This window comes from Lynx canadensis, chromosome E2 (genome assembly GCF_007474595.2).
Source record: "Lynx canadensis isolate LIC74 chromosome E2, mLynCan4.pri.v2, whole genome shotgun sequence".
Lineage (NCBI taxonomy): Eukaryota > Metazoa > Chordata > Mammalia > Carnivora > Felidae > Lynx > Lynx canadensis.
Genome location: NC_044317.1, coordinates 56,125,262 through 56,149,843, shown reverse-complemented (window position 1 = coordinate 56,149,843; position 24,582 = coordinate 56,125,262). Strand labels below are relative to the sequence as shown.

Here is a 24,582-nt window from a genome sequence, read left to right as displayed (position 1 = left end):
GAGAAGGAGACGCAACGAAGGAAGACGCCCCTTACAAACAGCCCTCCATGTGCTCCCCAAGGTCGAACCAGTAAGGACTCCTGGGGGCAGAGAAGGGCATGCCTGGGTCGTGACAAAGACTTTGCCCTTGTTGCTGCCAGGAGCTGCACTCCCACTGAGGAGGGCAGGAGACACGCACACACCAAGAAGAGGGTGAAGGAGGAGAATAACACCCTCCTTTGAGACCCCACAAGAGATCAACTCTTCTTTTCCAAACACCTCTCCCACCCGGGGAGAATGTCCCAAACAACATTTCAGGGAGTCAATTCCTCTCTGCCATCTGACCCTCACTTGCCTTCACATCTTTGATACCTTCCCACCCACCTGGGTTTTGCCGCTAGTTTCACCCCACTCCTGGCCGTGCAAGGCTCTTCCTTCCTCCACAGTGGAGACGATATTCAGCTCAGAAAGAGGGTCTTGCTGACATGGAAACTGGTAGATGATGCCCTGCAGCTTTTCCATAAACTAATCCCAGTCCCTGGACAGCTGAGACCAAGGACATTCAACACAGGCGGGTTGTGAATAGCATTTCACAGACTTGTTCAGCGACGGACCTACATCTTCCAAATGCTTGAATGTTTGACAAATACAGATATCCAGCTCTCTTCCCAGAACTACTGAATCAAGAGTACAGGAGTAAAACCAGGCAATCTGATATTATAAAGTTTTGACATAAAGTCTTGTGTCTTCCCAACTTCTAGCGCCACCACTAACCTGCATGTAGTGAGCACATCATCGGAAGAAAGGGGGCACTTCAAATCCAGACACCTCGTTGTGAAGCTTTTCATTTCTGGATCAACAGGGCTTCACTCTCAGTCAAACAGGGCAGGGACTCTCAAGCGCCTCCCAAAAGAAACACAAAGGTAGCCTAGAACAGTTCCCAACCTCTGCAGGGAAACTATCCTCACCCAGGGAGACCAGGGTCCTGTAGTTCTCCAACATCACGTCCCTGTACCAGGCCCTCTGAGCGGGGTCCAGGCACTCCCACTCCTCCTGAGAGAACTCTATGGCCACATCCCTGAATGTCAACAGTTCCTGAAATGAAAGCACATTTCACCAAGAGGCCATCAGGAGAGTACTTCTTTCACAAAAATGAGAGAAAGAGAGGTATAAGAGTCAATTATAAGTGAGTAATCAGATAAGTACATAAAATATTTTAAACAAGCCACAAATCCCTGAATTTGCTTTGTTACATTTTCCATCAGAGAATTTCCATCAGCTAAACTATGGAGAATTTTACAATATTGTGCCAGATAAAATACACAAATAAAAAACTTCAACAAATGGTAGACTATATGCAAGTTCTAGACAGTATCATTCCAAAATTCCAGCATCATTCACAATATGCCTGACCAAAGAAACTTCCTTCATGGTTTTAGTCACATTAATCCCAAACAATTAGTGCCTCTTTTCCAGGAATTTATAGGGAAATGTTTTAAACATATAAAATGATAAACACAGAGATTTGCTGCTTAACATTTGGGTCAGCTATGGAAATGAGCTCCGAGCACATTTCCTGACCATGAATAGATGGGTTCTGTTGGAACAAAGTTCCAAGTCAACCCAGCCTACCTTCAACATATTCAGACGATGGACAAGGGGGACTTGAGGGAACATCTACTTCAAAGCTGACACCTAACTCATAGACAGATCACATCAAGGAAGACACGTTGTGCAATATTAGACTAACTTACTAAACTAGGTTCTGTCTAGATCATAGACACACCAAGTGCACAGTGAAATAGTAAAATTATTCACTGATTAGAAAAAATGTTCCAACATATGACAAAAAGTAGAAAGAATGGAGAGCTGCTCATCTGAACTACACAAAATATATATTTTTTAATCAGCAATTTTCATTTAATCTAATGTCTTCTGGGGTCAAAGCTTTAAAAACTGCAACTACGTCCTATTTAGAAAAGAATAATAAGGGCTGGTTTGAGATGTCAACAAAGCTTATTGAAGAAGTTAATGATTATTTACAGAACAGCAGATATCCAATACACTAACATTTACCTCTATTTAAAAAGATAATAATAGGGGCGCCTGGGTGGCGGTCGGTTAAGCGTCCGACTTCGGCTCAGGTCATGATCTCACGGACCGTGAGTTCGAGCCCCGCGTCGGGCTCTGTGCTGACAGCTCACAGCCTGGAGCCTGCTTCAGATTCTGTGTCTCCCTCTCTCTCTGCCCCTCCCCTGTTCATGCTCTGTCTCTCTCTGTCTCAAAAATAAATAAACGTTAAAAAAATTTTTTTAAATAAAAAGATAATAATAATTAAATGCGAGAGAGGTAGAAAAATTAAATCCATTTAAAAGGAAAAGAAACACTTGATAGTGCTTTAAAAAGCATCATGTAGTGCCCGATTCAGTAATTTCTTGCTCTAGTCCACCTCCTTCATGCCATCCCAGGATAAGAGAAGAGGGTGACCCATAACTGACTGAAACAGGTCTCTCCCCTCTGGCTGATTAAGGTTGCAAATGCAAGCTATGTTATGATGCAAATAATTATAAAATGCGCGAGCCATATAAGCAGGAGTTCTGTAATTCTTTTTCCCATCTGTTCAATTCAAACCAGCAAATTTCACTTGTTATTTATTTTTTTAGAGAGAGAGAGACAGAGAGAGACAGAGTGCGAGCGGGGGAGGGGCAGAGAGAGGGAGACCCAGAATCCAGAGGCTCCAGACTGAGCTGTCAGCACAGAGCCAGCGATGGGGCTTGAGCTCATGAACCATGAGGTCTTGACCTAACCCCAAGTCGGACGCTTAACCGACTCAGCACCCAGGTGCCCCCAAACCAGCAAATTTCAAGTTAAAAAACCTTATGAAGACACAGGTCACTGGATCACAACTTAATCACCCATATCCCATCAACCACCACTCATCCAGACCTGGGTTCCCCCTTTTTTGTCCCTCCGAAGCACTGTATTTCTATCAATCTGTTCATGTCTCCCTCTTTCCTGATTCTCTCCGCTGTTTTTCCTGTGTTTCCCCATCTCCTCCCTTGCTTTCTCCCCTTTCCTCTCTTCCTTTCCCGACACCTACACTTTCCGGGGAACTCTTCACACCTATTTCGCCTTGTCCTACTCTTTCTCCCCAATCTTTCTGACTGCTCCACTCGCCATACGTTTCTGCCTCTCTCTGCCCCCACGGGTGTCCCCTCTGCTCTCCCTGTTCCAATCCCGCTTTCCGGTTACACCCCCTCCGCCCGACTCACTGGCACCCCCATCGGATCTCGCACCGCTGTTTCTCTCCCCGCTGTCATCCCACCCTCTCCTGCTGTCTCTGTCTCTGCCTCGCCCGCCCGCAACCTTTTGCTCCTTCCCGCTCTGCGTTTGAAGCGCCTCGCTCTTGTGGCCCCACTTCTGCTTGTGCTCGCTATTTTGCTCCCCTTGTCCTGGGGCGCCTCCCTTTTCTCCACATTTCGCTCTTTTCTCTTCTCCGCCTGCCACTCTCCCGAGTTACTGTCGCCCGCTCCCACGGTCCCTCTGTGTCGACCCTCTCACTGATCTTCCCTCCCTCATTCTCCGTCTCTCTCTCCTCATCCCTGGCCTCCCTGCCGCAGTCACGGCTTCCACAAGGCCCCTCAGCCTCGCGTGCGGGACGTGACCCGCGCTCTGACACCCCGCGCTCTCCCGTCCTCGGTCCCGCTCCTGAAAGCCCCCGCTCCACAGTGTGCTCTTCCCGGGCATCCGTCCTCCCACCACATGCGGGGCTGCAGGGGAGATTCCTAGGAGGCGGCGGGGTCTGCGCCACCCCAGGGCCAGACTCCGAGCCCCGATGGGCCCAGACCCGCCAGGCTGCGGGCACAGGCGCCGAGCGCTGCCATCCACCCCGCACGCCCATCTCCCGAGACTCACGCGGCGCGGGGGACACGGGTGCCCAGGGACACAAGGCGGCAGGCGGCGCCTGAAGGCCCGAGGGCCCCGAACACCACAGGCGGGGACCGACTCCGAAAGATCCGAACCGAAACCAACCGGGACCCCCGCGCGGGCAGCGCCGCCAGCACGGTTCGGTGTGCCCGCGACGCCATTCACCGCGGTAGGGGGCGAGGGGCAGGGGACGTTAACGTGTATTGAGACCCCCCAGGCGCTGGGCGTGTGCGACTGTTGACTGGAGACGCTCACGTACAAAACAGAAAGTTCAAAACCCACTGAGGTCGATACGACCTTCGCTTCGTCCAGCCGCTTCCGGGTCTTTCAATAACTGCACAAGAGCGCAGGTGGAAGATCGGGCATGGGACATGCCTGGAGGGAACGCTTCCGGTAATGGGCGGGGTGTGTCTATTGGCCAGGCCCCGACGCGCAACGGCTGAGGGCGGGGTTGAGGCGGGGCCTAGGTGAAGCGCTTCCGGCAACGGAGTGGACGCAGGCACCTGCCACGCCTTGGCCTAAACGCTGCAGGCAGGATGGGGCGGAGCTTTGGAGGGGCGCTTCCGGTAATGGGAGGAAAACAAATATGGCCGCTGGGCTGAGAGTATCCGAAGGGCCTTGACAGGGCGGTGACCTGAGCGGATTGTTTAGGCACCCGTTGAAACGCGATGTTCGCTGGGACTGGGGCCTGAGGGCAAGGCCAAGACTTCTGGGCGGGATGTGCGGGGGCGGGGGGGAGGTGTGCTGGTCTTCTCTGGGTGCCGATCCCTGGGCGTGTCTTTTTTTGGAAATTCCCACTCTCTGAATATGCTTTGTGTTCTCTGGGTCAAGACTGTTCCCTCCCCCCCAATAAATTTTTTTTTACGTTTATTTTTATTTTTGACAGAGTGCGAGGGGGAAGGGACAGAGAGAGAGGCAGAATCCGAAGCAGGCTCCAGGCTCTGAGCTCTCAGCACGGAGCCTGATAGTGGGGGATCATGACCTGAGGCGAAGTCAGAGGCTCCACCGACCGAGCCCCGGGGCGCCCCTAGAGTTTTAGAGTTGTGTGGGCCGCTTGTGTTAAAAGTTTACATTTTATCAAAGTGACAATCGCTTAACTCAAAAACTTTTCAGAACAATCTCTTTATCCCTCTCTCGCTGCCCCTTCCCCACTTGCACTTTCTCTCTCTCAAAATAAATGAACTTAAAAATATATATATTTCCACAACAAGAAACACTAAGCCCCTTGGCTGGGTGTGGAGACAAAGGAACTCCCTTGCACTGTTGGTGGGAATGCAAACTGGTGCAGTCACTATGGAATACAGTATGAAGGTTGCTCAACAATTTAATTCTGTAACTACCTTATGACATAGTAATTTCATTGCTGGGTATTTACCCAACCAAGAGGAAAACACTAATTCACAAGGATACAAGCACTCCTGCGTTTATAACAGCATTATTTACAATAGCCAGAGTATGGAAAGCAGATTAGTGTCCATTGATAGAGGAATGGGTAAAGAAGATGTGGCATAAATACACAATGGACTATTACTCGGCCATAAAATGGAGTGAAAGTTTGCCATTTCAAAGAAATAGACGGAGCTAATGTATATTATACTAAGTGAAATAAGCCGGTCAGAGAAAACAAATACCATAGGAATTCACTCGTGGAATTTAAGGAAAAAAAGAAAAAAGAAAGAACAAAGGGGGGAAAAAGACCAAAAAAAAAAAAAAAAAGCCTTTTTATTGTTTTGAGAGAGAGAGAGAGAGAGAGTGTGTGAACAGGAGAGCAGCAGAGGGAGAGAGAGAGAGAGAGAGAGAGAATCCCAAGCCAGCTGTTCATTGTGGTCTTGACACATTCTGGTCTTGACCTCACCTACTGTGAGATCATTACCTGAGCTGAAATCAAGAGTCAGACACTGAACTAACTGAACCACCCAGGTGCTCACCCCCTAAAACAGACCTTGAACCTTAGAAAATTTATGGTTAGCAGAGGGGGAACTGGGTGGGGATATGGGAGAAATAGGTGATGGGGATTAAGACTACACTTATGATGAACACTGGGTAGTATATAGATTGGTTAAATCATGATACTGTACACCTGAAACTAATGTAATACTGCATGTTAACTATATTGAAATTAAATTTTAAAACTTAATTAAAAAAAACTTTTCACAAAGTGGTAGAAAGGCACATCCTGCGAGAGGCAGGCAGGGTCTGCAGTCTGGGACCAAGTCACCCATGGAGAGTCTATGTGGGGCCATGGCTGGATCCACATATGTCTCCTGCATTAGAATTTAAGCAATTTAACTAAGTAAGGAGGGCTTCTGTCTGTGTAGGGGATGCAAACTGAAATGTGATATGCAATGCTTACCAATGTGAAATGTGCCACTATTTACCGACATTTTTTCAGAACGTCATTTCCATTTCTATCCCCGTTTACCATGTGCTCAACCCTGTGCTCATTTCCAGAGATGTTCATAGCCACAACACCTGGGATGTGGGAGATAAGGGATAAGACATGTGATAATTTAGCTTACCAACCATTGCTAAAAAAAGAAAAGAAACCTAAAACTTCAAAATGTGAAACTAAGTTGAGTTGTTCTTTGTATTATTCATTGTGTTCCACACTTGAGGTGATTGATAAACTCAAATAACTTTCAGGTAATCTTCATGACATAATAATTCATTTCTCAGTAATCTCTAAATATAATTTCAAAATCACTTTACTTTTTTAATTTCAGAAGATTTTTTTATTTTTAAAAAATTGTTATAGTTTATTTTTATTTCCACTTAGCTAACATATAGTGTTAATATTAGTTTCAGGTGTAAAGTATAGTGATTCAGTAATTCTATACATCACCCAGTGTTCATCAGGACAAGTGCACTCCTTAATCCCCATCACCTTTTTAATCCATCCCTCCATCCACCTCCCCTGTGGTGACCATCAGTTGTTGTTTTTTTTAATTTTTTTAAGTTTATTTCTTTATTTTTGAGAGAGACAGAGAAAGAGTGGGTGGGAGGGGGCAGAAAGAGAAGGAGAGAGAGAAAATCCCAAGCAGGCCCCTCACTGTCAGCACAGAACTGGTCACGGGACTCGAACCCACAAACCCTGAGATCATGACCTGAGCTGAAATCAAGAGTCAGATCTTTACCCAACTGAGCCACCCAGGCACCCCCTACCCCCATCAGTTTGTTTTCTATAATTAAGAGTCTATTTTTTGGTTTGTCTTTCATTTTTTCCCCTTTGGTCTTTGTTTTCTTTCTTAAATTACACGAGTTAAATCGTGTGATATTTGTCTTTCTCCAACTGACTTATTTCACTTAGCCTAATACACTCTACCTCCATTCATGTTGTTGCAAATGGCAAGATTTCATTCTTTTTTATGGTTGAATAATATTCCAGTGTGTGTGTGTGTGTGTGTGTGTGGCACATCTTTTATTATTATATTTTAATTTTTTTAAGTAAGCTTTATACCTAACATAACACTTGAACTCACAACCCTGAGATCAAGAGTTCTGTGCTTTACTGACAGAGCTAGCCGTGCCCCTATACTACATCTTCTTTATCCATTCACCAATCGATGGACATTTGGGCTGTTTCCATATCTTGGCTATTGTAAATAATGATGTTGTAAACATAGGGATGCATGTATCCCTTTGAATTAGTGTTTTTGTATTCTCTGGGTAAATACCCAGTAGTGTGATTGCTGGATCATAGGGTAGTTCTATTTTTAACTTTTTAAGGAAGCTCCATACTGTTTTTGACAGTGGCTACAACAGTTTGCATTCCCACTAACAACGCGTAAGCGCTCCTTTTTCTCCACGTCCTTGCCAACACCTGTTGTTTCTTATGTTGTTGATTTTAGACATTCTGACATGTGTAAGGTGATACCTCACTGTAGTTTTGATTTGCATTTCCCTAATGGTAAGTGATGATGAACATCTTTTCATGTGTCTTTTGGCGATCTGGTTGTCTTCTTTGGAGAAATATCTGTTCATGTCTTCTGCCAAATTCACTTTACTTTTTATCCATAGTAACTAACATGTTTTCATTGAAGAAAATTATTTTATAGTTTAGCAATTTTGTTTCTTTCCTGTTTCATTTTGGATAAAGACTTTTCATATATTAAATTTGTAAGGTTTTTCTTCCTTACATGCATTATGCATGTAAGTAGTGCTTATAGTTTTGATGGTCATTACATTTGAATCACTTAACATTTACTAAGGTTTGAATATCATTACTCATAAAATTCTTAAGTTTTCATTCCAAAATTAATAATGTGATTATCCCACAAGGATTGCGTTTTGAATGAAAATGTTGCCACATATATGACATTTTAAGATTTCCCAGCACCTGGGTGGCTCAGTCAGTTGAGCATCCGACTTCAGCTCAGGTCATGATCTCGTGGTTTGTGAGTTCAAGCCCTACATTGAACTCACTGCTGTCAACCTATCAGCACAGAGCCTGCTTCAGATCCTCTGCCCCCCGCCCCCCCCCATCCTTCTCCCACTTGGGTTCTCTCTCAAAAAATAAATAAAACATTTTTTGTCAAGATGTCTCTGAGGCACTTATTTACTGGTGTTTAGTAATGTTTGACTGTTGGCTAAATACAGTGCCCCATTCAGTATAATTTTAAGATCTCTCCAGTTTGAATTTCTGACTAGTGAAGATTTATCCTAAAGACTTTCCAAGTTCATTACTTTTGTAGTTTTTTTTTTTTTTTGGTAATAACTGTGATATTTTATCAACAAAGAAGGGACCAAAACTTTCCCACATTTATATAAATGTTGGTTTTGACACTAGGGGAAATTCTTTCTGATTGTGACACAAAGGGACTATTTTGATAGATTTCTTTACTTGATTACATTTACAATGTGCATCCTCAGTTTTAAATGCCTGGAATTCACCCAGATAGATGTGAAAAGAGACTCCAATCCTATTATAAATCATTCCATGAATTTGTTTCCTACACATTAAAAAAAGCACAGTGCTGGGGATATATTTGGGAATCTTCAGAAGGTAATGTATATAGATTATGCTGTATTACATAATATTAACAACCAACCATGTTGGTTTTAGAGATTTTAGCATGGACTCCCATGTTCACAAGCAAATAAGTGACTTGTGGAACTTCCATCAAACTCTTAATAGTTGGGGAGAGAAGCCAATTATTGGTTGAAGTCATGGACCCATTTTGTTTATGGGGAGTTTTGTTCCTTGCAAAATTTACAAGTCAGCAAAATTAAGACATTCACAGGAAAAAGAAGAGACTATCTCCTCAATCACAGGAAGATTTTGAAATATGTCTCCCTGTTACATCATTATATAACAGATGCAAATTATTAAAGATTTAAGACTTCAAAATCATTAGACTTCAAACGTCAAAAAAAGCATAGGAACTAGCTTAATTAGGTGAATTAAAAATTAAACGTTGTACCACAAAAACAGAGACAACATTTTTTAAGAACACATATTTATCAGCATAAAAATTTTTAAATCTGGACTTAGATAAGGAGAGTATACACAAAACATTATTGCAACAGAGAAAATTCTCTGATCACAAAATGTGCAAATATTTCAAAGGACAGACAGAAAAAAAAGTGTTTCTTTTATAAAAAGGAGTAAACAAGACCAGAGAGAAGAGGAGATGGGATAGTTGGATGAACAGGTGTCATGACCTATAGCTGATGAGGGAATGTTTTGCCCAAAGGTCAGCCTTCTCTTTGGACAGACTATTAGGAGGAAGGATTTTTTCCTAATTATAATGCTCAAGGATGAGGCAATGTTCAGGGTCCTTAGGAGATAAGCTTAAGTAACATTTGATTAAATCATTTACAAATATTAAATTCTGATTGATCAGTAGGACAATCAGTTCACCTAATTATTCATAAGATAAGAAATGGGAATTTCAAGGATCTGTGTCTGACCTTGTCCTAAGCAATCTATGGGCTATCTATAAGTCCTAACAAGTAATATAAGAAAGGGTGTTTTTTGCAGGAAGCTGTTTCCTGGAACAGATATAATTGGGGGAATTTCTTAACCATACTGTTTTCCAGGATCTCATACAGATAAATTTCAATATTGTCACTACCCATTAGGAGACCCTAAAATGAATGTAGTTCAAAAAAATGAATACATGTTATATTTGTAAAAAGTAACATTAAAAATGTGGATTAAAAATGTGATGATGAACTTGCCTAGGAACTTTGAAGCATATACCTTTGTATGTCACTGAAAGGCCCTGCATCTTTATTATGTCATTTTTGCAAAATTTTGACAGGATGCTTAAAAATTATTATACAATATACGATGAGGTGCAGAATGATAACCCCATTTTGTATGATAGTATCACATTTTATGAGAGTCCATTTCATCTTAAAGGGGTCTTTTCTAAAAACCTGGAAAAGAGAGTCCATGTGTATTTTCCTAGGATGCAGGGGAACAGATCATATTTAGGTAAGCAGAAGAACATGGAGAAGTGACGGTCATATAAATGACAAAAATGGTGATGTTTAGTTAGTTCAGCTAGTATGGTTATGACTGGGGAAAGATCAAAACAAGCTATGGGAACACCTACTTGTAGCAACCTAATTTGATAGATAACATACATAGGCTTTCAGGTATAATCAGTAGTGGCATTTGGGAACTAAAGGGAAATTGGTTACAGTAAAATCAAGTGGTCTTCAACATAGTGAACAGATCACAATTTTTGGTGACAAATCCAACAGTCAGAAAGATTTTCCCCTTTTGGAATGGATTGACACAGTGCATATTGGAGTACTGTCTAGGAAAGAAACCCCAGAAATTAAATCTTTGTGTGAAACCACAGAAGAAGAGTTTTCCTTGCTCAAGCACATGAATAAGTCCTGGAATAGAAGAGGGGTAGTGAGGAAACCAAACCCTGACCACTGGCCCCTCCAAGACAATGGATTATTTTTTGGTTGGGAGGTTTTGATAACAGATTCCACTTCCTTACTTGTCATTAGTCTGTTTAGATAGATTTTGTTTGTGATTTAGTCTTTGTAGATTGTATATTTCTAGGCACTTTTTTAGGTTATTTAATTTGTTGGATGGTTCATACTTTCTTATGATCCTTTGTATTTCTATGTTATCTGTTGTAATGTCTCCTCTTTTCATTTGATTTTGAGTTTTCTTTCTTTTCTCTCCTAGTATAGCTCAAGTTTTGTCATTTGTATTTATTTGTTAAAAAAAAACAGTCTTTAATAATAAAGGGGACAGTCCAACAAGAAAATATAACAATTATAAAATTTATGCACCCAACATAGAACACCAAATACATAAAACCATTAATAACAAACATAAAGGAACTATTTGATAATAATACAATCATAGTAGGGGACTTTAACACCCCACTTACATCAATGCACAGATAATCTAAACAAAATCAACAAGGAAACAATGGCTTTAATAACACACTGGAACAAATGAATTTAACAGATATACTCAGAACATTTCATACTAAAATAGCAGAATACACATTATCTTAAAGTGCACATGTAACATTCTCCAGAATAGATCATATATTAGCTCACAAAACAAGACTCAACAAATTCAAGATAGAGCTCATACCATGCATATATTCTGATCACAATGCTATGAAACTAGAAGTCAACCACAAGAAAAAAATATGGAAAGACCATAAATACACAGAAGTTAAATAACATGTTACTAAGAAATGAATGGGTCAACCAGGAAATAAAAGAATAAATCTAAAAATATATATGGAACTAAATGAAAATGAAAACACAATGGTCCAAAACCTTTGGGACACAGCAAAAATGGTTCTAAGTGGGAAGTTTATAGCAATACAGGAGTACTTCAAGAAGCAAGAAAAATCTGTAATAAACAACCTAGCCTTACACCTAAAAGAGCCAGAAATGAACAACAAACAAAACCTAAAACCAGCAAAAGGAAGGAAATAATAAAGATCAGAGCAGAAATAAATGATATAAAAAGTAAAAAACAAGAGAACAGATCAATGAGACCAGGAGCTTGTTCTTTGAAAAGGTTGGAAAATACACACACACACAGACACACACACACACACACACACACACACACACTAAACCTCTAACCAGACTTATCAAAAAGAAAAGAGAAAGGACTCAAATAAAATTGCAAATGAGAGAGGAGAAATAACAACCATCACCACAGAAATACAATTAGGGGCCCCTGGGTGGCTCAGACAGTTAGGCCTCTGGCTTTGGCTCAGGTCATGATCTCACAACTCATGAGTTGAGCCCCGTGTCAGGCTCTGTGCTGACAGCTCAGAGCCTGGAGCCTGCTTAGGATTCTGTGTCTCCCTCTTTCTCTGCCCCACCCCTGCTTGCTCTCGGTCCCTCAAAACTGAATAAACATTAAAAAAAAAAGAAATACAAACAATTATAAGAGAATTATGAAAAATTATATGCCAAAGAATTGGACAACCTATAAGAAATGGATAAATTCCTAGAAACATAAACTACAAAAACTGGAGAAAGGAAGAAATAGAAAACTTGAAAAGACTGATAAAGAAATTGAATCAGTATCAAAAAACTCCCAACAAGCAAAAGTGCAGGGCCAGATGAATTCACAGGTGAATTCTACCAAACATTTAAAGGAGGGTCAAATCTTACTCTTCTCAAACTTTTCCAAAAAAGGAAAAGGAGGGAAACCTTCCAAATTCAATCTATGAGGTCAGCATTATCCAGATATCAAAACTGGATAAAGACAACTGGATAGAAAAGGGAACTATAGGTCAATATCCCTGGTGAACATAGAGGCAAAAAAACTAAATAAAATACTAGCAAACCAATTAAAAGAATCGTTCACCATGATCAAGTGGAATTTACTCCTGGGTTGCAAGTTGGTTCAATATTTCCAAATCAGTGTCTACATCACATCAATAAGAGAAAGGATAAGAACTATATGATTATATTATTAGATGCAGAAAAAGCATTTGACAAAATACAACATCCATTCATGATAAAAATCCTCAACAAAGTAGGTTTGGAGGAAACATATCTCAACATAATAAAGGCCTTATATGAAAAACCCACAGCTAACATCATCCTCAATGGAGGAAAACGGAGAGCTTTTCCCCTAAGGTCAGGAACAAGACAAAGATGTCAACTCTCATCACTTTTATTCAACATTGTACTAGAAGTTCTAGGCACAACAGACAACAATAACAACAACAACAAATTAAAAGGCATCCAAATCGGTAAGGAAGAAGCAAAACTTTCACTATTTACACATGACATGATACTATATATGTAGAAAACCCGAAGACTCCACCTAAAAAATTTGCTAGAACTGATAAATACAGTCAAGTTGCAGGATACACAACCAAAGTACACAAATCTGTTGCATTTCTATACATCAATAATGAAGCAGAGCAGAAAGAGAAATTAAGAAAACAATCCCAGAGCATCTGGGTGGCTCAGTAGGTTAAGCGTCCGACTTGGGCTCAGGTCGTGATTTCACAGTTTGGGAGTTAGAGCCCTGCATTGGCTCTTTAATAGCTCAGAGCCTGGAGCCTGCTTCTGATACTGTGTCTCCCTCTCTCTCTGCCCCTCCCCCACTTTCTGTCTCTGAAAAAGTAAATAAACATTAAAAAATATTTTTTAAAATACCATTTACAATTGCACCCAAAATAATAAGATACCTAGGAATAAAACCTAACCAAAGTGAAAGACCTGTACTCTGAAAACTTTAACACTGATGAAAGAAGTTGAAGATGAATACAAATGGAAACACCCACACCCACCCACGCGCGCACGCGCGCGCACACACACACACACACACACACACAGGGAAAGACATTTCATGCTCATAAATAGGAAGAACAAATATTGTTAAAATGTCTATACTACCCCAAGCAATCTATACATTTAATATAATCCTTATCAAAATACCAATAGCATTTTCCACAGAACTAGAGCAAACAATTCTAAAATTTGTATGGAACTGTGGCACCTGGGTGGTTCAGTCAGTTAAGCGACCAATTTTGGCTCAGGTCATGATCTCATGGTTTATGGGTTTGGGCCCCATGTCAGGCTCTGTGCTGACAGCTCAGAGCCTGGAGCCTGCTGTGGATTCTGTGTCTCCTTCTCTCCCTGCCCCTCCCCCACCTGTGCTCGGTCTCTTTTTTTCTGTCTCTGTCTCAAAAATAAACATTAAAAAAATAATAAAATAAAATAAAATAAAATTTGTGTGAAACTGCAAAAGACCCTAGGGGCGCCTGGGTGGCGCAGTCGGTTAAGCGTCCGACTTCAGCCAGGTCACGATCTCGCGGTCTGTGAGTTCGAGCCCTGCGTCAGGCTCTGGGCTGATGGCTCAGAGCCTGGAGCCTGTTTCCGATTCTGTGTGTCTCCCTCTCTCTCTGCCCCTCCCCCGTTCATGCTCTGTCTCTCTCTGTCCCAAAAATAAATAAACATTGAAAAAAAATTAAAAAAAAAAAAAAAGAAACTGCAAAAGACCCTAAATAGTCAAAACCATCTTGAAAAAGAAAAGCAAAGCTGGAGGCATCACAATTCTGGACTTCAAGTTATATTACAAAGCTGTAGTAATCAAAACAGTATGGAACTTGCACAAAAATATTCACATAGATGAGGGAACAGAATGGAAAGTTCAGAAATAAACCCACAACTATATGGTCACTTTCTCTTTGACAAAGCAAGAAAGAATATCCAATGGGAAAAGGACAGTCTCTTCAACAAATGGTGTTGGGAAAACTGGACATCAACATGCAAAAGAAAGATACTGGACCATTTTCTTACACCATATACAAAAATAAACTCAAAGGTCTAAATGTAAGACCTGAAACTATAAAAATCTTAGAACAGGCAGTAAACTCTTTGACATCAGCCATAGCAACTTTTTCCTAGATATGTCTCCTGAGGAAAGGGAAACAAGAGGAAAAATAAGTAATTGGGACTTAAAATAAAACTCTTCTGCACAGAGAAGGAAACAATCAACAAAACAAAAAGGCAACTTACAGAATGGGAGAAGATAGTTGCAAATGACATATCCAATAAAGGGCTAGTATCCAAAATATATAAAGAACTTATAAAACTCAACACCCAAAAACCAACTAATCCAATTAAAAACTGGACAGAAGACATGAACAGAATTTTTTCCAAAGAAGACATCCAGATGGCCAAGAGATACATAAAAAGATGTCATCACTTACCATCAGGGAAATGCAAATCAAAACTACAGAGAGATGACCTCACACCTGTCAGAATGGCTAAAATCAACAACACAAGAAATAACAGGTGTTGGCAAGGATGTGGTGAAAAAGGAACACTTATATACTGGTTGGTGGGAATGCAAACTGGTGCAGCCACTCTCTTTTGGTTTCCATTTACATGGAATATCTTTTTCCATCCATTCACTTTGAGCCTTTGTGTATCCTTAAGTCTAAAGTCTCTTGTAAGCATCGTGCAATTGGGTCTTTTTTTTTTTTTTAAAGCCTTCCAACAACTGTCTTTGATGAGATAATTCATTCATTTACATTGGCTAATTATTGATAGGTAAGGGCTTACTAATGCCATCTTATCAATTGTTTTTCTGGCTGTTTTGTAGTTCCCTTATTCCTTTTTTCCTTTCTGGTTTCCTTTAGGAATTGATAATTTTCTATAGAGGTATGCCTTAGTTTCCTTTTCTTTCTCTGTGTATCTACTGCAGGTTTTTGCTCTGTGGCTATTATAAGGCTTACATAAACCATCTTGTAGATAAAAGTTCATTTTATGGTGATAAGAACTTAAATTTGATTGCATATAAAAACTTTATTCCCCTCTCACATTTTGTTTTCGATGTCACTGTTTTTACATTGCATGTGCATTAAAAAAGTTATATTTTTATTACTTTTGTCCTTTAATTTTTTTATACTTGATCTAAGTGGTTAACACACCACTCTATTGCAATATTAGAATATTCTGCATTTGACTACATACTTTACCAGTGTTTTTTCTATTTTCATATTTTTATATTACTAATTAGCATTCTTTCATTTCGGCTTGAAGCCCAATGTCTGGACATCCTCAAAGATTGTTTCTGTTTTTTAATTTTTTTTTGTTATTGTTGCTTTAATATGAAATTTATTCTCAAATTGGTTTCCATACAACACCCAGTGCTCATCCCAACAGGTGCCTTCCTCAATGCCCAGCACCCACTTTCGCTTCCCTCCCACCCCCCATCAACCCTCAGTTTATTCTCAGTTTTTAAGAGTCTCTTATGGTTTGCCTCCTTCCCTCTCTGTAACCTTTTTTTTTTCCCCTTCCCCTTGCCCATGGTTTTCTGTTAAGTTTCTCAGGATCCACCTAAGAGTGAAAATATATGGTATCTGTCTTTCTCTGTATGACTTATTTCCCTTAGCATAACATTCTCCAGTTCCATCCATGTTGCTACAAAAGGCCATATTTCATTCTTAATTTCTTTTTTCTTGTGACTGAGTCATACTTTTGTTTCTTTGCGTTCCTCGTAATTTTGGTGAAAACTTGCATTCAAAATAGTATAAAGTGGAACTCTGGAAATCAGATTCTCCTCATTTTTTTAGAGTATGTTTTTGCTGTTTGTTATGGGTTATAATTCGCTTAGTGACTTTCTCAAACTAATTTTGTAAAGGCTGTTTCCATTATCATGTGTGATCAATAGGCTCTCTTCCATTAGCTTAGTAATCATATTGTGGTTTGACAGATTTCACCAAATGTCTAGCACTAAAAGAAAGAAAAGAGGAAAAGAAAAAGAAAGAGGAAACGAAAAAGAAAAAGAAAAAATTCTCCCATCATTTGCAGATTTGCTCTTAGTTGTGACACTCCAACTCTTAACCAAGCGGTTTACCACTCTGCTTTTACCTTTGTTTTACACTTTGTGCAGAGCCAGAGGAGACAGCTTATGGTTTTCTCAGGTACTTTATTCTCCAGTATATGTAGGCTTTATTCCATACACTTTTTTTTTTTTTTTTTTTTTTTTGCTCAGCCTCTCCCCATGCTTTTGGTCTATTGCTTATCCTATTTTCAGTCTACTATGGTCAATCTTTTGCTTTTATTTTATTTTTTAATGTTTATTTTTGAGACAGAGAGAGACAGAGCATGAACGGGGGAGGGTCAGAGAGAGGGAGACACAGAATCTGAAACAGGCTCCAGGCTCTGAGCTGTCAGCACAGAGCCCGACGCGGGGCTCGAACTCACGGACCGCGAGATCGTGACCTGAGCCGAAGTCGGCCGCTTAACCGACTGAGCCACCCAGGCGCCCCAATCTTTTGCTTTTAAACACTGTATGATTCTCACTGGTTTGCTAATGAGAAAAACCTAGATGGAATTTGGAAGGCAAAGTGAAACAGAAAATGTTAATCTCGGGAGAAACCAGTGACCAGATAAAGATTTTGCAGACCTCCCCACTAGCTCTAACTACATATTTAAGGCAACCAGAGGCAGTAATTTCTCAGATATATGCATGATTTTTGGCTTCTCCACCCACTGTGGAGCTTTAAGATGTAACTGTTAGTAACTGTTCCTATGATCTACCAGTCTTTCACACATTTCACTGCTCAAACTCCTTCCAAAATCTTGCCTTAATTTATACAATTCTTACTCTTAAATAATTGTATGTATATATTTCCCTGACCAAACACTGATCACTACAGTCCCTCAGAATACTACTATTTACGTATTTTCAAAGTCTAAAAATGTCAACCAGCCTGACTATATTGGTTCCATGGCCCAGTGGTCTTATTTCTCTTAATAAAAGAGCAATTTTGATCTTTTTAAATATAGTAAAGGAACTCTGATGCTTAAAAACATTGAATAGATGGAGGGGAGCCTGGGTGGCTCAGTTGGTTAGGTGTCCGACTTTGGCTCAGGTCATGATCTCACAGCTTGTGAGTTCAAGCCCCATGTCAGGCCCCGTGCTGACAGCTGTCTGGAGCCTGCTTCAGATTCTGTCTCCCCCTCTCTCTCTGCCCCTACCCCGCTCATGCTGTCTCTCCCTCTTTCAAAAATAAACATTAAAAAATTAAAAAATATATATTGAATAGATGGGACAATTGGGTATCTACATGGAGACCTCACACCATATACCAAGGTCAATTCAGAGGCGCCTGGGTGGCTCAGTCGGTTAGGCATCCGACTTTCGTTCAGGTGATGATCTCATGGTTCATGGGTTCAGGCCCCACATTGGGCTTTGTGCTGACAGCTCAGAACCTAGAACCTGCTTCAGATTCTGTGTCCCCCCCCCGCCCCTCCCTTGCTTGTACTCTCTCAAAAATGAATAAATGTTAAAGAAATTTTTTTTAAAAAGTCAATTCAAAACAGATCAAAGAACTTAATGCAAGAACTATAAAATATTTGGAAGAAAACATAGGTATAAGTCTTCCTGACATTTGAGTTAAGCAATGGTTTCTTAGATACAACACCAAAAGTGCAAGCAACCCCTTCCCAAAATAAAGTTTCACCAAAACTTAAAAGTTGTGTGTCAAGGACATTGTCAAAAACGTGAAAAGATAACCCACAAAATACTTACAAATTATATACCTGATAAGGGTATAATATATCTATCATATGTAAATTATTCTTAAAACAAAAAACAACTTCTCAATTTAAAAATGTGTATAGCACTTGAATAGTTTTTTTTTTCTCCAAACAAGATATACCTATGGCCAACAAACACATGAAACACATTAGTCATTAGAGAATGCAAGTCAAAAACACAGTGAGATACCACTTTCACCTGTTGGGGTAGCTGTAATAAAGAAGGTGGAAAACAACTGTTAATGAGGAAGTGGAGAAACTGAAACACTTGTGTATGATTCTTATGGTACTACAATCTCAACCCAATACATGTACCCAAGAGAACTGAGAATGTCCACCACACACACACACACACACACACACACACACACACCAAAACCCAAAACCCAAGAGGTTGTAAGTGCAACATTACTTAAATAGCTTAAAAGTAGGAGTCCAAAGAATTTCATACAATGATTTCATATATAATATTTCAGGACACTTATAATACTATAATTCAGCCATAAAAAGGACTCATGTAATGATCCATTACAACATGGATCAGTCTTGAAAACATTTTCACAGAAAAAAGACATGACAGGCCACATATTGTATGATTTCATTTATATGAAATGCCCAGAATAAGGACAAACATGGAGACAGAAATTACAGTGCAATTTCCAAGGGGTGGGGGTGTGAAGTGCTAAAGGGTATGGGGTTGCTTTATGGGGTGATGAAATTGTTCTGGAGTTAGTACTGATAGGTTTTACAAAATTGTGAATACAAAGTGACTTAATTGTACACAGTTTTATGGCATGTGAATTATATATAAATAAAATGAACAAATATCCATTATATTTGCATTGAATTCAGGAAAACATTCTGACTGACTCTGTCCTGCAAGACCTTGGAGATATGGGTCCCAATCTCCATTGCAATAGAAGTGATGACGACAGCAATTGTAACAGCAGAAAGAGCATGTATTTTAGAAACTTCTCAGGTGAAATGAGCATATTTTTAACTAAAATTCTAGTGACTTTCAGGGAAGCACTAGGTCTCCTGCCTCCACATTACAAGATACCAGTTCATCATCCTGTACCATTGCAATTGTTACACTGAACTAAAGACATGACAGACCTTCTTTCTTTACATTCATAAAGCACTTTGTACCTCTCATTTTTATGTTTTAAAAGTTTCAGAAGCCCTTTGTCATACATCCTACAAATTTTTTACTGACTAAAGGGATAAAATGTAAATTAAATATATGTTGATTTAAAAGATGTGAAGGGAAAAGTGGTAAGAAAAAAAACTTATAAGAAAATCAACATGAGAGGTGCCTGGGTGGCTCAGTCGGTTAAACAGCTGACTTCAGCTCAGGTCATGATCTCGTGGTTTGTGAGTTTTAGCCCTGCATTGGTCTCTGTGCTGTTGGCTCAGGGCCTGGAGTCTGCTTCAGATTCTGTGTGTGTTTCTCTTTCTATCTCTTCCCTGCTCACACTCTGTCTCTCTCTTCCTCTCAAAAATATATAAACATTTAAAAAGTTAAAAAAAAAATTAAAATGAATCTCTAGCAAAGTTGAAAAAGAACCATGAACCATAAGGCTTGTTACCATAATCCCAAATTGAGATTTTTTTTTTTCAACGTTTATTTATTTTTGGGACAGAGAGAGACAGAGCATGAACGGGGGAGGGGCAGAGAGAGAGGGAGACACAGAATCGGAAACAGGCTCCAGGCTCTGAGCCGTCAGCCCAGAGCCCGACGCGGGGCTCGAACTCACGGACCGCGAGATCGTGACCTGGCTGAAGTCGGACGCTTAGCCGACTGCGCCACCCAGGCGCCCCTCAAATTGAGATTTTGATAGCCTTTGAAAAACTGCTTTCCTAGTAAAATCCCTAAATCATATCTATTGTCTGATAAAACTTCCTACACATTCATTTTCATGAAATTACCCTAAAAATGTCACAGGCAATTTATCTAAACAGTATTTCACAAACACTTTCACATATTATATAAATGATCCTACATGTGCAGCAGAAAAGGACACGTGATTATTAGCACGAGGAAAACTCATCTTTCCCAACCAAGAAGTGAAAAACTTTAAGAGTAAACGCTCAGTGTTAAATTAGTCTAACTTTATTTTTTGTTTACTCATTTTGAGAGAGGGAGGGAGGGAGGGACAGAGAGAGGAAGAGACAGAATCCCAAGCAGGCTCTACACTGTTAGCACAGATCTGATGTTGGGCTCAAACTCAGAAACTGCAAGAGCATGACCTGAGCCAAGATCAAGAGTCCAACGCTTAATTGACTGAATCATCCGGGTGCTCCATTCTGACTTCATTTTTTAATTATTTGACTATTAACGGCTTCAAGTCTCCCATCCTTCCTCCCTTCGTCCAATTAGGTAAGCTGATTAGATAGCCTATCTACTCTTTCTTTGGCATTGGTTGGGAGGTTTAAGCCACATTCAGTACCCTCCTCAGATCCACTATAAAAGCCCCATACCAACAAATCTGGAGAAGAGGGTCCTTAACACATTGGTCTTGATGACTGGGATCATAGTTTTACATCCACTATATGCCACCCACACTGTCACTCAAATTCATGGTTCTTGTTCTTGCAGGAAACTCTGGACATGGATGAACATCACCTAATGAAGTTTGCCCTTTTATCTTATTAAACCCTTCCAAGAGATCTTCATGGTGACATGAAAGGATTGTAATGAAGGTATAACATGAACAGATTTCAAACCTCAGGATGAAAATCATCAACAGTAACTTGGCCTTTTCAAGAAACCTGAAATAAACTATATAATAAGAGGAAAGTAACAGGACCTTTTCACAGATAGCCTTGTAACTTAAATAACCAATTAATAGGTATTATTTTGATTTTTTTAACTAATCACTATTAACATTATTTGGAATTTTTTAATTTTTTTTTTTGGTGTTTATTTATTTTTGAGAGACAGAGAGAGACAGCATGAGCCGGAGAGGGCAGAGAGAGAGAGAGGGAGACCCAGAATACGAAGCAGGATCCAGGTTCCGAGCTGTCAGCCCAGAGCCCGACGCAGGGCTCGAACCCACAGACCGCGAGATCATGACCTGAGCCGAAGTCAGACGCTCAACCGACTGAGCCACCCAAGCGCCCCAACGTTATTTGGAATTTAATTGAATAACCCTTCAGGAGAACTTAGACATTATCTTCTCCACTATGAATTATCTGATGTGTAGCTGATTGTGAGAAATGGTTAAAGAAATTATCACATCGTTTCATTTTTAAGGTTTCTCTACAATATCAACTCTCTGATGAATCTTAAAAGTCAGACCATTGTCTAAAGGCCTTGCCATTTTCAATACATTTGTATGTTTTCTCTCATGGCCCCTAAGGTAAACATTTTAACATCTGACAAAAGTTTAACACATTCATTATATTTATATGGTTTCTTTCCAGTAGGAGACATTACATATGCTTGATCTTTGGATAAAAGCCTTGCCATACCCTTTACCTTTTTGTGGTTTCTTTCAAAGATGCATATTCTGGGGTCTAATTAAACGTGAACCCTGGTTACAAGCTTTGCAAATACATGACTTTTATATGGTTTCTATTCAGCATGGATTCTTTGATGTTGAGTAAGTCTTGAACACACATTAAAGGTTTTACTATAAACATTATATTTGTAAGGTTTCTCTTCACTACAGATTCTCTGATGATCCCCAGTACTTGATTTTTGGACAATAGCATTTCTACACGTATTGAATTTACAGTGTTTCTATTCAGTATGCATCTTCTCATGTCTAGTAAGATTTGCAAATTGAGTAAAGGACTTGCCACATTCATTGCATTTGTAAGGCTTCTCTCCAGTATGGATTCTTCGATGCCGGACAAGGCTTGAACACACATTAAAGGCTTTGCCACACTCATTACATTTGTAAGGCTTCTCTCCAGTATGAATCATCTGATGTATGACAAGGTTAGAGGACTGGCTAAAGGCTTTGCCACATTCTTTACATTTGTAAGGCTTTTCTCCACTATGGATTCTCTTATGTTGAGTAAGGCTTGAACCCTCCATAAAGGCTTTGCCACACTCGTTACATTTGTAAGGTTTCTCTCCTGTATGAACTCTCTGATGAATTATAAGATTTGAATATTGACTACAGACCTTGCCACACACATCACATTTATATGGTTTCTCTCCAGTATGGATTCTCTGGTGTCTAGTGAGGTGTGAGATGCAGTTGAAGGATTTGTCACACTCATTACATTTGTAACATCTCTGCCCAGAATGAGTTCTCTGATGATTGGTGAGGTTTGAGCTGCCTCTAAAAGTTTTCCCACAATCATTACATTTATAAGGTTTCTCTCCAGAATGGATTTGTTTATGTCTAGTAAGGCTTGAATACTCAGAAAAGGCTTTGCCACATTCATTACATTTGTAAGGTTTCTCTCCCATATGAATTTTCTGATGCTGTGCAAGATTTAAATTTTGACTACAGCCCTTGCCACGTATATTACATTTATATGGTTTCTCTCTGGTATGGATTCTCTGATGTCTAGTAAGTTTTGCAAATTGGGTAAAGGCTTTGCCACATTCTTCACATTTGTAAGGCTTTTCTCCACTATGGATTCTCTTATGTTGAGTAAGGCTTGAATGCTCCATAAAGGCTTTGCCACACTCATTACATTTGTAAGGCTTCTCTCCTGTATGAACTCTCTGATGAATTACAAGATTTGAATATTGACTACAGACCTTGCCACACACATCACATTTATATGGTTTCTCTCCAGTATGGATTCTCTGGTGTCTAGTGAGGTGTGAGATGCAGTTAAAGGATTTGTCACACTCATTACATTTGTAAGGTCTCTGCCCAGAATGAATTCTTTGATGAAGGGTGAGATTTGAGCTTCCTCTGAAGGTTTTCCCACATTCATTACATTTATAAGGTTTCTCTCCAGAATGGATTCGCTTATGTCGAGTAAGGCTTGAATACTCAGAAAAGGCTTTGCCACATTCATTACATTTGTAAGGTTTCTCTCCTGTATGAATTTTCTGATGCCGTGAAAGATTTGAATTTTGACTATAGCCCTTGCCACATATATTACATTTATATGGTTTCTCTCTGGTATGGATTCTCTGATGTCTAGTAAGTTTTGCAAATTCGGTAAAGGCTTTGCCACATTCTTCACATTTGTAAGGCTTCTCTCCTGTATGAACTCTCTGATGAATTGTAAGATTTGAATGTTGACTATAGACCTTGCCACACACATTACATTTATATGGTTTCTCTCCAGTATGGATCCTCTGGTGTCTAGTGAGGTGTGAGATCCGGTTAAAGGATTTGTCACAGTCATTACATTTGTAAGGTTTCTGCCCAGAATGAATTCTTTGATGATTGGTGAGGTTTGAGCTTCCTCTAAAAGCCTTCCCACAATCATTACATTTGTAAGGCTCTTCATTATTATGTGGTTTTTGATGTGTAAGTAATGGAGGATGAATAAGAAATTTCCTGGATTTACTACAAATGCTAATGTTGATATTAGAAGGAATTCTTTGAAGTGGCGAAGCAGAACTACTGTTGATCAACCTCTCAACTTGATAAGATGCATGAATTTTCTCTTCAGTTTGAAACTTCTGAAGGTCAGTCAGATGTGACTGAAACCTTAATCCAATCCCATTTTCAAAACATTTTATATACTTGTTTCCTGCACAAGTTATGTTATTTTCTAGTTTTAACAAATAACTTTTATATGACTTCTCGCATTTGTAAGATTGAGAAGTACTTTTCCTTACAGAAACATCCTGTTTTAGAGGGAAAACATTCCAGGAGATGTTATGCTGTTGATCTCTTCTACCAGTGAAACTGTGGTTATGGGCTGCAGTTACTCCTTTGTAATTTGTTTCATTATATCCATAGTGACTCTCAAACTCATGTGTATTTTGCTGGACCTCTCTGAAACCCAAGCCCTTGATGTCATTTCTTTTGTGTCTTTCCAACATCAGTGTTTGGAACAGTTCTTCTTTGTTAATATCCTCTTTTGTTGATAATTCCTTAATCACACTTCTAACAGAAATATCTGAAAGATATAAAGAACCATAGGTTTGCTATTAACTAGAGTTGTAAAATGAATATTTTACCTTGAAAACATAACATTATGCCAAAAGTTATTCTTAGATAGTTCTAAAAC

At 39.8% G+C, this 24,582-nt stretch overlaps 1 protein-coding gene across 2 annotated transcripts in view; it reads right to left on the bottom strand.

Moving 5' to 3' along the window:
- Positions 1-24,582, bottom strand: part of LOC115502653 (zinc finger protein 665-like) — a 45,856-nt gene that overhangs the window by 8,473 nt on the left and 12,801 nt on the right. The window contains exon 4 of one of the 2 annotated variants that reach the window (XM_030298242.2): positions 22,224-24,471. In XM_030298242.2, the coding sequence (XP_030154102.2) occupies positions 22,224-24,471 (2,248 nt within the window). Of the gene's footprint in view, positions 1-363; positions 837-22,223; positions 24,472-24,582 lie in introns of those variants that run through there. The other variant, XM_030298338.1, reaches the window with a different exon arrangement.